At 39.8% G+C, this 14,603-nt stretch overlaps 1 protein-coding gene across 3 annotated transcripts in view; it reads right to left on the bottom strand.

Moving 5' to 3' along the window:
• gabbr1b (gamma-aminobutyric acid (GABA) B receptor, 1b) overlaps window positions 1–14,166 on the bottom strand; it is a 113,272-nt gene extending 99,106 nt beyond the window's left edge. For all 3 annotated transcript variants that reach the window (XR_010573712.1, XM_065471385.1, XM_065471386.1), the window contains exons 1-2: window positions 12,689–14,166; window positions 2,337–2,471 (exon numbers count right to left, since the gene is read on the bottom strand). Coding sequence is in view for 2 of the 3 variants with exons in the window: in XM_065471385.1 (XP_065327457.1) it covers window positions 2,337–2,471; window positions 12,689–12,946 (393 nt within the window). In the remaining variant the exon portion in view is untranslated. The remainder of the gene's footprint in view (window positions 1–2,336; window positions 2,472–12,688) is intronic.
• Between the last annotated feature and the right edge of the window lie 437 nt (window positions 14,167–14,603).

Raw genomic sequence — 14,603 nt, 5'->3', positions numbered from 1 at the left:
CATGAAGAGGCCGCTAGGAGAGCTGCAACCACCAAGTACCTGCAGAGGGTCAAGCAAGTCCTGAGGAGTCAGCTGAACGGTAAGAACAAGATCCGGGCTATCAACACCTACGCCCTGCCCATGATCAGGTACCCAGCTGGTATAATAAGTTGGCCAAAGGAGGAGATAGAAGCCACTGACATAAAGACAAGAAAGCTCCTTACCATGCATGGAGGGTTTCACCCCAAGTCCAGCACCCTGAGGCTGTACGCTAAGCGGAAGGAAGGGGGCCGGGGACTGGTGAGTGTCAGCACTACAGTCCAGGATGAGACAACGAAACTCCAAGAATACATTTGGGAAGATGGCCCCAACTGACCGAGTGCTCAGTGAATACCTCAGGCAGCAGAAACCCAAGAAAGAGGAGGGAGATGAGGAACCATCATGGAAGGACAGGCCTCCTCTATCTGCCGGTATGTACCACCGGCAGATAGAGGAGGTGGCTGATATCCAGAAATTCTACCAGTGGCTGGAGAAAGTTGGACTGAAAGACAGCACAGAGGCACTAATCATGGCAGCACAAGAACAAGCTCTGAGTACAAGATCCATAGAGGCTGGGGTCTATCACACCAGGCAAGACCCCAGGTGCAGGCTGTGTAAAGATGCCCCTGAGACAATCCAGCACATAACAGCAGGGTGCAAAATGCTAGCAGGCAGGGCATACATGGAATGCCATAACCAAGTGGCCGGCATAGTATACAGAAACATCTGTGCCGAATATGGCCTGGAAGTTCCGAGGTCAAAATGGGAGACGCCCCCAAGGGTGGTGGAGAATGACCGAGCTAAGATCCTGTGGGACTTCCAGATACAGACGGACAAAATGGTGGTGGCTAACCAACCGGACATAGTGGTGGTGGACAAACAGAAGAAGACAGCCGTAGTGATCAATGTAGCGGTTCCGAATGACAGCAACATCAGAAAGAAGGAACACAAGAAGCTGGAGAAATGCCAAGGGCTCAGAGAAGAGCTCGAGAGGATGTGGAGGGTGAAGGTAACGGTGGTCCCAGTGGTAATCGGAGCACTAGGTGCGGTGACTCCCAAGGTAGGCGAGTGGCTCCAGCAGATCCCGGGAACAACATCGGAGATCTCTGTCCAGAAGAGCGCAGTCCTGGGAACAGCTAAGATACTGCGCAGGACCCTCAAGCTCCCAGGCCTCTGGTAGAGGACCCGAGCTTGAAGGATAAACCGCCCGCAGGGGCGAGCTGGGTGTTATATATATATATTATATATATATATATATGTATATATATATATATATATATATATATATATATATATATATACACACACACACACACATAGAGAGAGAGAGAGAGAGAGAAAGAGAGATGGATAGATAGATAGATAGATAGATTTATAGAGATATCTACTTGATAGTTGACTGAATAACTATCCACCTGTTTTACGTTTTTCTTGGCCTTCAGACAATAATTGCTGTGTCTATAGTGTCGGACAGGACAGGCAAAGAGCAGAACAAAAGAAAAACGAAAAAAACTATGCAAAAACATCAACAGGTCATCTACTAATGGGGAGCTTCGTTGTTTGATCCCTGGCTGCTCCAGTCTGCATGCAAATATCCTCCAACTTGCTCTCTGATGCATCCATCAGAGTGTGAATGTGTGTGGATGTTAGGCAGAAAGCACTCATGTAGAAAAAGCATAGAAAAGGAACTCGTATGAATGGGTATGAATGTGGCATGTTGTATAAAGTGCTTTGAGTGCTCAGGTAGAGCAGAAAAGTGCCCTATAAGTCCATTTACTATTTATCATTTGTTTCACCCTTTGATGCATAAATTATGATAACTTCAATCCGGATGTTTTCTTAAGTATTTTTATTTATCTTTAGGCATGAAAAGATAAATGGTTGGATGAATCCGTATCACAACCTTAACCAAGTATTCTGCAGCTGACGCCCTAATCTGACTGTCTCACTGTGACATCTCTTTAGTTCACTGTCTTCAAGTGTATATTTTGGCTCTGTATTCTTGGTGTAAAGAGTCGCTTCCTGTGATATTTTTGTGTTTTGTTGTCACCTATAGTGCTAAGTGTTCTTGGTGGTATTTTCACACAACAGCACCCAGAGATTACTTATCACCTAAACGCTGTGGGCAGCCTTTGTGTTTCCTTTTCTTTTGCATCAGTATTTTTGTATGCACAGTTCTTCTTTCCAGTTTCACTGTGACTTGCACTATTTAGAAATACTACTGCCACTGTTTTTTTTTCTTAAAACAATGTAAATACATCACTGAATTACTGTTTAGAAGTTGTATATTGAAGCTCTAAAAATGTAAAGGCTTTTACCACTATGAGGTTCCACATGCGAGCAGCTTCAGCCACCAGTGTGGACACAGAGCTGCAGCCTGGCATCAACACGATTTTGATAGGCTCTGTGTACAGAAGGTCATACAGCAGCTTGGTGGCCTCACCAGGATCACACTATAGGGACACAAACACACAAGACATGTTTGTCAGCATACATTGTTCCAAACAACCTTACATATGATAACACTAAATAAATAACTGTTCATAGGTACGGTTAAGTCCATAAGTATTTGGTCAAAGACATTTTTTGTGATGTTGCCTCTGTTCACCACCACTGAACTTTAAATCAAACATCAAGATGCACTTACATTTTTTTAGTTAAGGGTTTAACAAAAGTATTTAGGTAACTATTCAGGAATTAAAATCCATTTTGTGCAGCTAAAAAATAATTGCATAAAAAAACAGAATTTTAAATGTAAGGATTTAAATCTGGATGCGTCATGACTGCGTGTGGCAGGCAAGAATGGTGGACCCAAAGTGCAGACTCACAGAGGCAAAAAGGTGAACTCAATGCAGCTTTATTGCTGGATGCCATAAAAATAACTAAACTGAAAATACAAATAAACTAGGTAGGCAGGCTGACAGATGGAACACATACAAGATGATAAAGATCATTACACAGACCAAGGAAAACACACGGCTTAAATACACAGAGGGAGCAATCAGGTAATGGGAGACAAGAGGGGGACACAGCTAGGACAAATCAGACCTAACAACACAAGGAAAACAAAACTAGAAACACTGACATGAGACAAAGCCCTTCAAAGTAAAACAGGAAATATAACACAGAGACACGACAAGGGGACACAGCTGACAGGGGAGACAGAGCAACCATGAAACAGAGACAGAAACCAGGAGACTAAGAACTCTAACATAGAAACCAAAAGACTAGAAATTATAAATAAATAAATAATAATAATAATATAATAAATAATGACAAAATCAAAGTGCAATAATAATGAAAAACTCAAAACACTGGGTCAACGACCCAGGTACCCTAACAGGATGAAATTTTTTTGACCACGTCTAGAGCTCATGGATATCACCAAATGCTGTATGTCCTCCTTAAGATGTTCTAGCAGGTCTTTACCGCAGCTGTCTTACGCTCCTGCTTGTTTGTGGGTTTCTGTGCCTTCAGTTTTGCTTTCAGTAACTGAAAAGCCTGCAGGGGGTAGACATTAGATGATTGTCTTGTCCACTCAAAAATCTCTCTCTTTTTTTTTCTCTTGGATTGCTTTTCACTGTTTTGGGTCATTATTCAATTGCACTGAGAGAGATGCTGTCTGATTAGTTTAAAACATTTGGCTGAATCGTAGCATAGCCTTCAGAATTCATCCCCACTACTTCTATCAGCAGTCACATCATCAGTAAACACAAGTGACCTAGTTCCAATAACAGACATACATGCCTGTACCATAACACGGAGGGATAGTGACATAAAGAAATTTTTAATCCACCCAGCTTAAAAGTAAGGTTAACTTTTTTGTCTTTCTGGGTTGTTGGAGGATGGTGGATAATTGCAGTCAAGCACTAAACAAACAAACAAAAAAAAAAAAACGGAAAAAAACCAGAACAAATTAATGTGGAAGGACACTAAGCATAGGATATATCAAAAAATATGATACACAGTTTGCTGAATGTAGAACTAAGATATATTAACCAATTTAAAATATGTTTTCTTCTGTATATGTACAGAGAGCCAATAAAAAAAGGGGCAATGTGAGGCAGGTTCCAAGGTCACCTCAACCAGAGCCATGGCGGGCTCATCTGGTGAAGCAGACAGAGCATCTACCCATGTGTTTCTGGAGAATGCATATACCCACCAGTCAGGTCCTATCATCTTGACTGTCATATTACAAATGGTCCCTGACTTTCTCTTTATAGCCTATAGTCAATGAAATCAATAAACCATGTATATGATAATGATGACAGTGTGGTAATCATTAAACATTTAACAGAGAGTTCACAAACAACGAAATTAATGTTTATACAAATCTGCGTATCATCACACAGGTTTGAGCCAGAAAAAGGGGTTTGCATAGCCATGCCTAACTGACATTTTCTTACACCATGATCAATAAGGCCTGGTGCCCAAAACTTTTAGGATGATTCAGTAACATAGCTTTTAAAAGAGAGCATACTGATATAACCATAAGTGATGTACCAATACCAGCTTAAACATGAACTGTATATCAAAAACTGATGTAGCATCGGGGTCCAGAAAGTGAAGCCAGTGTTCATTCCTTTATCATCAGGTTCATTTTGTAAATTATGGTCAATGTCAGAGTCAAAAAGGACCATGAGAGTTAGGGCAGAAACTGTGAGTGTAGAGTTACAGCTATCAGTTATTTTAATAACTGAATAATCTATCGATTATTCCATCGATTAATCAATTAATTGGATAAGAAATACCCTTGTCTTATTATGACCAATCAAAAATTTTCAAAAGAGAAAAAATACAGGTCTTTAAAGACCTGCTCATTGGCTTAGAGTTTTACCGGTGCATGTATCTTTTTATTGGCTGTGAAAAAAGCTTTAATTTATTATATTTTAAAAATATCAACTTGAGAAAATTGAGAAAGTATTTTATATTATTTCACTTTCAATTTGAAAAAAATCTATGAAAACCTTGAAATAAATATGGTCTACTACACCCCATGCCCACCTTTAGACTTACCCGTTTGCTTCCATGTAAAATAGGATGGCTGCCATCAGCCGTCAGCAAGCGGTATAATTTAAATAATGTAGAAAGTAAATTAAGAGTCCATCTGCATATTTTAATACAACTTCTGTAGGCTTATTGTAGGTTTCTCTGTGTAAAACAAACAGTGGTGGATGGGGCAGCTACAAAGTTTGCTTTCCATAAAGTCAGAGTTGGTCATTCGAGGCTTTGATGAAGGACTCCCGCCAGCTTTTTACAGTAAAGGTTTTAATGGTGATCACAGGAACAGCCCTGCTGTATTGGATGCTAGAAACACGCTTTTCTTTCACTCAAGCTGAGCTCAATGTCTCAGCAACAGCTCCTCCTCTTCGCTGTGTGTAAACGGACTCTGGCTCTATGTTAAACTGTGCCAACGTCATTATCACTGCTGCTGTTGTGTTATCAGTGTTTTTATTTAAAACTGGGGGCTGTTTTAACCAAGACCGAGACAGGTAAAATTCTCATCTCGGTGATGCAAGGTGGGACTTCACTAACCAGGGTAAAAATTATTTGATCCCCTGCTGCATCTGCAGGTGAGAAGTTTGCTCACTTCTAAAAAAATGAACAGTGTGTAATGCATGTGGATCAAAAACATTATTTCCTCACTTTATGAACAGAGAGCTGTGTTTGAAGCAGGGCACTGACAGGGGAAGCTAGCAAAACTTGTGAGGAGATTTACAGTATTTCATATTGGTCCACATTTAAATGTATCTGTTATAAAAAGCTTTCATCAAATTTAGTAATAATTACCAGATTTGTTATCACCCATCATTAGTTAATGTGTATCTGTTTGCTGTAACTGAAATTGTTTGACCTGACCTGACCTGACTAACTGTTTGGGTCAACCTAACCTTGATGTTTTAAAAAAGGGGTATTCATCCATGTAATCTATTACTGTCTAAGGGCTGCAGTATCACAGTGTGGTAATTATCAAATTTAATAAGACTGATTTTAACTAATTGGTTTAGAAGTAGACTAAACCAGACTTGTTAAAACACCAAAGTTAAAGTAGCAGACTAATCCATGTTAGTGTGAAACTTGTTTAGGACTATTAAAGTCCTAAGACTATTATAAACTTAGGACTATTAAAGCGCTATATAAATACAGGCCATTTACCATTTACCATTTGTTTTCATCAATGGAGTCTATTTACTGAAAAGACATAAATAGACATTCTATTATTTTCGGTTAGAAAGGACTGATGATTTGCTGCTGATCCCATTCTAACCAGTTGATTGCTTTGTATCTGTTATGGTGCAGGATGTTTTGATTGACTCCATCTATATATAGTAACTTTGGTTAACACCCAAATACAAAGCAACCATCTGTGGAGGAAAATATGAGGAATATGAGGAAAATATGTTATCTTTTAGATGTAATATGATGTTTCTCCAGTCAAAGGGGTACCACAGAAGCTTACCTCTTATTTCGCAAACTATGCACTCGATGTTTTGCATTTCTTTACAGAAAAGGTAAAGCAACCTCAAATTCCATTTTTTGAAATTTGTTTAAATGTCTTAAATAATGGAGACAAACGAGTTACACGAGTTACTGCCTAAGACCGAGTTAGGTAGGCTTCTTAAACTGCAAAATAAAAGCAGAGTTTCAGTCATAATTTCAGAAACAGCAAAGGGAAAATATAATCTCACAGAAAGAATAGTTAGTTAACAGCCTTGAACTACCACTAAATCAGTAGCTCATCCAGTTCACAATCCATCATTATATACAGTTTATTGTAATGTGTCATGTAGTGAAGAAAGTGATGTGGTTGTATTGCACAAACTAATGAGAATCTAATAACAACAAATATGACCTTGACCTTGAGCAAAATTTAGCGAAAACCCATTAGGTGATCAGTGTGTGTAATTTTGATTAAATTCAGACTAATATTCTAAGAGGAGTCACCGTGGCATGAGCTCATCACTCCTTTGGGTAAGTAAATGAGTTTAGGAGGAAAAAAACTTCAATTCAAAATCCCCAAAAGTTGATTCTGTTCATCTGGAAGTAACATTTTTAGTGTGAGAAACAATTCATTACTCATTCATTACTTCTTCAGTCTCAGCTGAATGCAGGTTTCATCAACCTCATAAACAGTACATTTGCATAATGACTGACACTAGCACAACTGACAAACATGACCATGGATCGTCATGACAATTTGCATATTAATGATCAAGGAACTAACCACACAGTCCATTGTTCAGCAGTGGTTCTAGTTTCATTCATTATGCAATGTACTGATTATAAGGTTGGAAAAACTTGCAGTCAGCTGAGTGAAGAAGTCACCGTAAACCCTACACACAGATGACCATAATCAACTTTTTTGGATTTCCTTACTTGGACAATTGAGCATGCTTTAAGACATTATTATTCAAAGAAGTTAAGTCAGTTAAACTAAGGCCTTTGAGGTTTCACTATAGAATTACTTTGTATCCAGTAGCATAGACTAAGTGTCACTTATGGGGAAAAAATGATATACATATATTAATACACTAATTAGTCCCCATCTCACCCCTCCACTGTTTCCACAACCTGTTCCCATCTCCCTGGGAAACTGCAAGTTCTACTCCTACACGGAGGAAGAACAGTGCTTGTCCACACTAGTAAAGTGTGTGTTTTGTTGTATTGTTGAAAACATAGGGCTTAATTTGTAAAATCTGAAAGTCAGGAACACAGAGAAGGTCAAGGAAAAGAAAAGGAGTACTGACAGGGACTAGAAAGAGAGAGCAGAGTTCTCCTATACTGGCTTCTGCTCACTGGCTTCCCGTTAAATCTAGAATTGAATTTAAAATCCTGCTCCTCACGTACAAGGTCTTGAATAATTAGTCTCACATCACCCCATTAGAGCACTTCGCTCTCACACTGCAGGCTTACTTGTGGTTTCTTAGAGTATTTAAAGGTAGAATGGGAGGCAGAGCCTTCAGGTTTCAGGCCCCTCTTCTGTGGAACCAGCTTCCAGATTGGATTCGGGAGACAGACACTATCTCTACTTCTAAGATTAGGCTTAAAACTTTTCTTTTTCCTAAAGCTTATAGTTAGGGCTGGATCAGGTGACCCTGAATCCTCCCTTACGTAAGCTGCAGTAGGTGTAGGCTGCTGAGTATTTCTTCTTCACTCACCTTTTCCCCTCACTATGCGTCTACATACTTCTCTGCATTTAATCATTAGTTATTACTAACTAATGATCCCTTTACACAGCCCCGAGCCCCACCTCAGCAAGTCTGAGGTGGGGCTTATGACTCTCTCGTCTCTCTACTGGTCTTATGACTCTCTCGTATTTAAGCTAAATATGACAAAAGGTAACAGGTACATAACCTTGATCTCAGGTACCATGCACGTACATACATGAGTGTTATTCCATTTTTCTCCATAAAATGTGACCAGTTTGACTGAGGAATATACAATATTTACACATACTGTAGTATAGTGGTTCCTTAGTGTAGTGTTTTACACATTTTCATGAAAAGCAAACCCGGTTTCATTCTACAAATCCCTTTGGGGTTACATCATTTAAGGCATCCAGTGTAAAAAAAAACAAAACAAAAACAAAAAACCCCAAACATGTATAACTACCGGTGTTGACGACCACATCTGAATAAGTACTTTAGCATCAACTGTGATGATTCTTGATTTGATCCAGTATGCACTGCACCCACAGACAGGGCCTCTAGGGTTTTTGTTGTCTTGGGTTTGTGAATTCTTTGTGAATGTGATTTTGGGTTTGTGGTTTTATTGTTATTCCAATGTTTGATGTTTTTATTTCTGTGGGTTCCAGATTTCTTTATTCTGGTTTTCTCGTAATTTCAAGCTTTATTTCCTGCAATAACGTTGAGTCTTTACTCCCAGAAACATGGCCAGATGGCATCTAACGAGACAACTCTGGATAGCATTGCCTCCAATAACACCATGGTCATTTTTGACCAGCATATGTCCTTCAATGCACATAGTAAACACACATGAGTTCTTCTTCACTCACCTTTTTCTCACTGTGTTTATACACCACTCTGTATTTAATCATCATCATCTCTGATGATTATTCATCTCTGCCTCCCTTTCACAGCATGTCTTTTGAATGTAGTGAATGAGGTTCTTTAAATATACAATTTGGTATTTAAGTATTTGGACAACAACACAGTTTATTTTTGTTTTTTTACACTTTGGCTAGATTTTACCAAAAAAAAGCCTGCACAATTTTGGAAAACAACATTTTAGAAAGAAACTAAGATGAACTTGTAGAAGAATCATGGGGAGACAAAAGTATTGAGAAGGAAACGAATAGTTCATGACTCAAAGGATACTGGATCATCTGTGAAACATAGTGTTATCGTATGTGTATGACAGCCACTGGAACAAGGTCAGTAGTGTTTATCGATGATGTGATTGCTGATAAAAGCAATAGAATGAATTGTAAACTATACTAAGCTATACTTTCTGCTCAGATTCAGCCAAATGTTCAGTTGAAACTCAAAATCTACCCTTCAATTGCATCTTTTCATTTGAGATAAAATTCACTGTGCAGGTAAACAGAGGCAAAATTGGAAACAACCCCCGTCCCTCTCTCTCATGGACCTAATTTTATAGAATGGATGGTTAAGTGTGGCTTTTAAGTGCTTTAAGAGGTCAGTAAAATGAGAGAACCACTGCAATAGATGATTCAGCCATTTTTTCTGATCTCTCAGAGATCTCTTTGTGTGGTTCCGGACTATGATCTGTGGGAGATCCATCAGAGCATGCTTAGTGTAATGTGCAGTTGGCCTGGCACAGCAGTGGAATAGGTTTAGTCATCTGTGATTGATGAGTGACCAAGCTAGTGCTTGTCACATTTGGCTAAGTGTGCTAAATATGGTTTTCTCACCACAACAGGTTTACATCATGCATCCGTCCATCTGCTCCTGTTGTGTCATCATACAAGGTGCATGATCTTGCCTTATTCTTGTAGCCAAATCTATGTTTGTTTGAACTGCAGTTGTCGTGGTTACTGTTGTCACGCCAACCTACACCCCCACTACCACCACTCCTGGATTTTGAAGTAGAGATCCAATGCAGAGCAGCTTGAACCAATCACAGTGATGCTTCTTGGGGAAAAAAAGAATACACTTGTCACATTAACTGTTTATATACTTGTGTGTGTGTGTGTGTGTGTGTGTGTGTGTGTGTGTGTGTGTGTGTGTGTGTGTGTGTGTGTGTGTGTGTGTGTGTGTGTGTGCACGCCTATCACAATGTGCTTTCCTAGATTGTCATTGTCATGTTCAAAAAGACTGTTTGAGATGATTTGAGCGTTATCCTGCTGGAAGCAGCCGTCAGTAAAATGGTACACTGGTGTGCAACAATACTCATCTGGGCTGTGGTGTTCAAACAATGCTCTGTTAACAATAAAGTGCCCAAAATGTAATGGCTGCTCACATTCATTAATTTCTCGTACAGTATATTGGCATGAGTGTGTCTCACTGTTTTTTGTTTTTTTTTTTGTAGTGGATGTACATACTTTCCTAAATCATGTTTCTGACATATGCCTTCCATACAATAATAATTAAAAAAAAAACTAAAACTAACACTGAAACTAATACAAACTAAGCTGAAACATGAAAGTCCATTTTGGAAACTAACTGAAACTAACAAAAAAAATTAAAATAAAAATTAACTAGAAAATACAAAACTATAATAACGCTAAGTTGCAAGTCTGTCAGAAGAAGCAGATGCACTGCCTGTTTTCCTGTCGGAAAAAGCTGCCAGTCTGCAGTTTACCATGTTTATATTCTTGTGACAGTCACTTTCCCTAACTCTAAAGTCCAGCTGCACTGAACACATGATGTATGCAGACTGTTCATGTGGTGCATTTGACGCAAAATGGATGCTTCTTATTGGTTTTGCCTGCAGCACATTGTGCAGGACAACTGCCAAAACAAGATGAACTTTTATTTTAATGGGTGGTCTTGTGTGTTCAGTTTTTCCATTCATGTAATATAAGGAAGTCATCATCGATAGAGCAGTTCTCATAGACTTCAGCCTGTTTTAGCTGGTGCTGACAAAAAAAAATGCTAGAGTCAGTGCCTGTATACCAAATCTTTAACTGAAACACAAACCTGTTATTATCCATTTGTCTATAAAAAGAAATCAAACACCTAAAAAGAGCAAGGGCAAACATAAGCTTTCACTGACAGTGATTTCTTTAAGCCCTTAGAAGTTATTCTAGGCTTGTCTTATGCCTCACTGAGCATTCGGTGTTGTGGTTTTGGAATCCTCTTAGCTGTCAGCCACATCTATGGAGAACAGAAACTTGTATTGTCAGTTGTGGAAAATGTGACTGTTACCATCTAATCTGAGACTCTGTAACCTTTTCCAGGTTTATTCAAATATAAAATTCTAGATTATGAGCCTCCTGAGATGTTTTCATATTGTTGTTCACTTTGATGAAAAATGTGACCATATATATGGGTTCAGTCTCAAGTCAGCCATCTCCAAAACCATCTCCAATTTGTATAAAAATATTATTGCTATTTTACTGCATGGAAAACATTTGAATTCATGATACCATGTTGCTTTTGTAACATTCAAGTTGCAGATTGAATGCAGACAGAAATAGATGAGTTTCCACAGTGAGCACACAGAGAGCCATTAGCACAGACTGTGGTGCTGTTTGAACGTGTGCAGGCTGTATAGCTGCTGTTCTTTTGCAAACAAACACAGATGCAGTTTTCACATCACTATACAGTAGGTAGAGCATATCTCTTGGGCTGCGACCCATTTTATGGCCTGAATGCTGCATTTTAAAAACATACAGAAAAGACTGCCACTTATTCTTCTGATGGCACAACATGATCCTGGAAATGTGTCTGAGGAGTGCAGAGATATCTGATATGTGGAGGGGAGACAATCTATGCCTTTAATTCGGTGATTAATGGTCCTTCCACAAAAGTCATAAGTTTAGCATTTTCTGCACACTTTCATCCCATGACTGCTGCCACTGTTAAATGTCAATTAATAGATTTATTATTTATTCTTTCTGGATCGACAGGGACCGTAATAGAGTGATAAAAGTAAAAACGTTTGCCACAAACTTTTGTTGTTGAAAAAAGAGTGCCGTTAGAAATGTTGGTTCGCCAATAATAAATAATTTGGGTCCCATGCTATATAATTAGCCTTCCACCTCTAGTTATAAATGACTGTGGCTCATTGTTAAAGAATTTTAATCATCAACTCTGCGGGTCTGTGTCAATTAATTCATTTTTGTCCAGATGTGTTCAGCTATTTTTACCAGTGAAGGGAGTATTTTAACCTAGAAAGTCAACTATTATTTTTAATAACTGCTTTGTAAAAACATTATTGAATGCTAATTCAGCAATGTTTAATAAAGCTATTATTAAACATATTAAACACACCTACACGTCTCATTAAAGTTGCCTTAAAAATATTAATATAGCCGTATCAGGCTACGCTCCTTAACAGCATTCAAAAGAAACAGGAATTCTAGTGTTAGTTTTTTTGTTTAGTTTTTTGTGCTGTGCCCTTGTTGCCCTTGATGTGTTGCAGCAGGTGCTGACTTATATAAGAAGTCCTAGTTCTGATCAACATTTGCACACATGCAGTTAAAGCTGGAAAGAAATTAGGGTAAGCCTTAGTCTGTACTCACCATACTGTCATAATGTATCAGCTCCAGCTCATAGTCAGGCAGGATGTCTGTCCTATTATTCACCAAGTCCAGGGCCATCTGAGCAGCGGGGAGGCAGGCTTGTCCACCAGGCCAACCTCCACTCATGGGAAACAGGGCTCCAATGTAGAGCTTCTTCTTGCCTAGAGCCGGGCAGGAGCAGGATAGAACAGTAAGGATAAAGGTCAGAGAGTAGCGGGAGACCGGCCTACGGGGGAGGTTTTGGCAAAGCCTTTTCATAGCTGGGGGATGCTGAAGGTTGAGCGAAGCTTGGAGTCAGTGTATTCCTTCTATACACTTTTCGGCTTGGAGGGAGCAAGGTGGTATTGCGTGTGGCTCGGGAAGAATGAAATTCTATGAACGAGCCCACGCTGGTGTTCCTGAGAGAAGAGAGCCCATTTGCAATTCTGTGTTATTTACATAATTTTAATGTGATCGTAAGCTTTTTGCAACCGACAAACAATTCAAATCAACGCAGAGGACTGTCATCAAGCTCTTCTCCCGTTACATTAAAACTAGGAAACCTATCATCGCCTGTGTTTGGAACAGAACTTCGTAAACACGCAGCTTCAACGCTTTTATAAAGTACTCTGTCCACAGGTACAGCGATCTCCATCAAACTTATTAAATGCAGCTGGTAAACCGGGGGGACAATTTATTGGCAGAAAGCAGCTTTAAAGTTGCTGGAGTTGAATAGAAGGTTGAGATTGGTGACTGAATCAGGCTTCAGGCTCTTTCCACCGTCTAAGGTACCGAAAGTGTCGGAGGCTGCCTGGTTTTCAGCTTCTCTCTGTTTCCAGGAGATAACCGATTGCTGTAACGATGCTTTCCTTTTTCTGCTTATGAAAAATTGAGAACCATCCACACCGAGCCCACGAAGACACGCGGAGATTTAATTTGTCCTCTCCGTCATTTATCTGCCCTTCTCCATCTTATCCGCCTACATCCATAGCCTACTCACGGATCTCCAGTCCAAAGCCTTATTAGAACGTTTTTAACATGTTGTACACAGACCACACCATACAAATGAAAAAGTCTGGTTTTCAGTAATCCAGTAGGCGTAATAGGAGAAAGGTCGGTTAGACAGCAAGGTCGATCTTCAGATGAAAAAGTGGCCTCGGTGTTGCTGGAATGCAGTCGGCCGCTCGGGAGAGAGCCGAGAAAAATGACGGGAGCTGCTGAGCCCGCTGTGGCTGACTGCAGCAGCGTGCAAGAGCGGAGAGAGGGAGGAGGAAGATGCTTCGTCCCTCCGTTTCACAAACCACTTTGCAATCCCTTTACACAGCCCCGAGCATTTATCTTTCCTCCGATAAGAACCTGTCCCCCCAGTCTTTACATCTCCTGCCACACCTCAGACTTGCTGAATAAACGTTAATTACCCGTCACAGGAACGCCACCGCGTGGACCGTAGGTTTTTAGCGACACTTCACCTTCCCGAAAGAATCTCTTATTACTCTCTCGTGCCTTTACCGATCACAATTACAATACCAACTGTATTCTCGCCAACATGGAAAAACCTCATTAAGATCATAACGCGAGGCTAAAATTGTCCTCTGAAATTCATTCAGTCATGTCAGTTCAGTCATAAAAAGGGCAGGACCGGATTTACACAGTACATGTACATTTTAGCCCCCCCCCCCACCCTGCTGAGGGAAACCTCCGACCCTACTGGTCTTATGACTCTCTCGTATTTAGGCTAAATATGGCAAGAGGTAACAGGTACATAACCTTGATCTCAGGTACCATGCACGTACATACATGAGTGTTATTCCATTTTTCTCCATAAAATGTGACCAGTTTGACTGAGGAATATACAATATTTACACATACTGTAGTATAGTGGTTCCTTAGTGTAGTGTTTTACACATTTTCATGAAAAGCAAACCTGGTTTCATTC

The sequence above is a fragment of the Pelmatolapia mariae genome, linkage group LG22 (assembly GCF_036321145.2).
Source record: "Pelmatolapia mariae isolate MD_Pm_ZW linkage group LG22, Pm_UMD_F_2, whole genome shotgun sequence".
Lineage (NCBI taxonomy): Eukaryota > Metazoa > Chordata > Actinopteri > Cichliformes > Cichlidae > Pelmatolapia > Pelmatolapia mariae.
The sequence above is the reverse complement of the archived record's forward strand: the minus strand, read 5'-3'. Positions and strand labels throughout refer to the sequence as shown.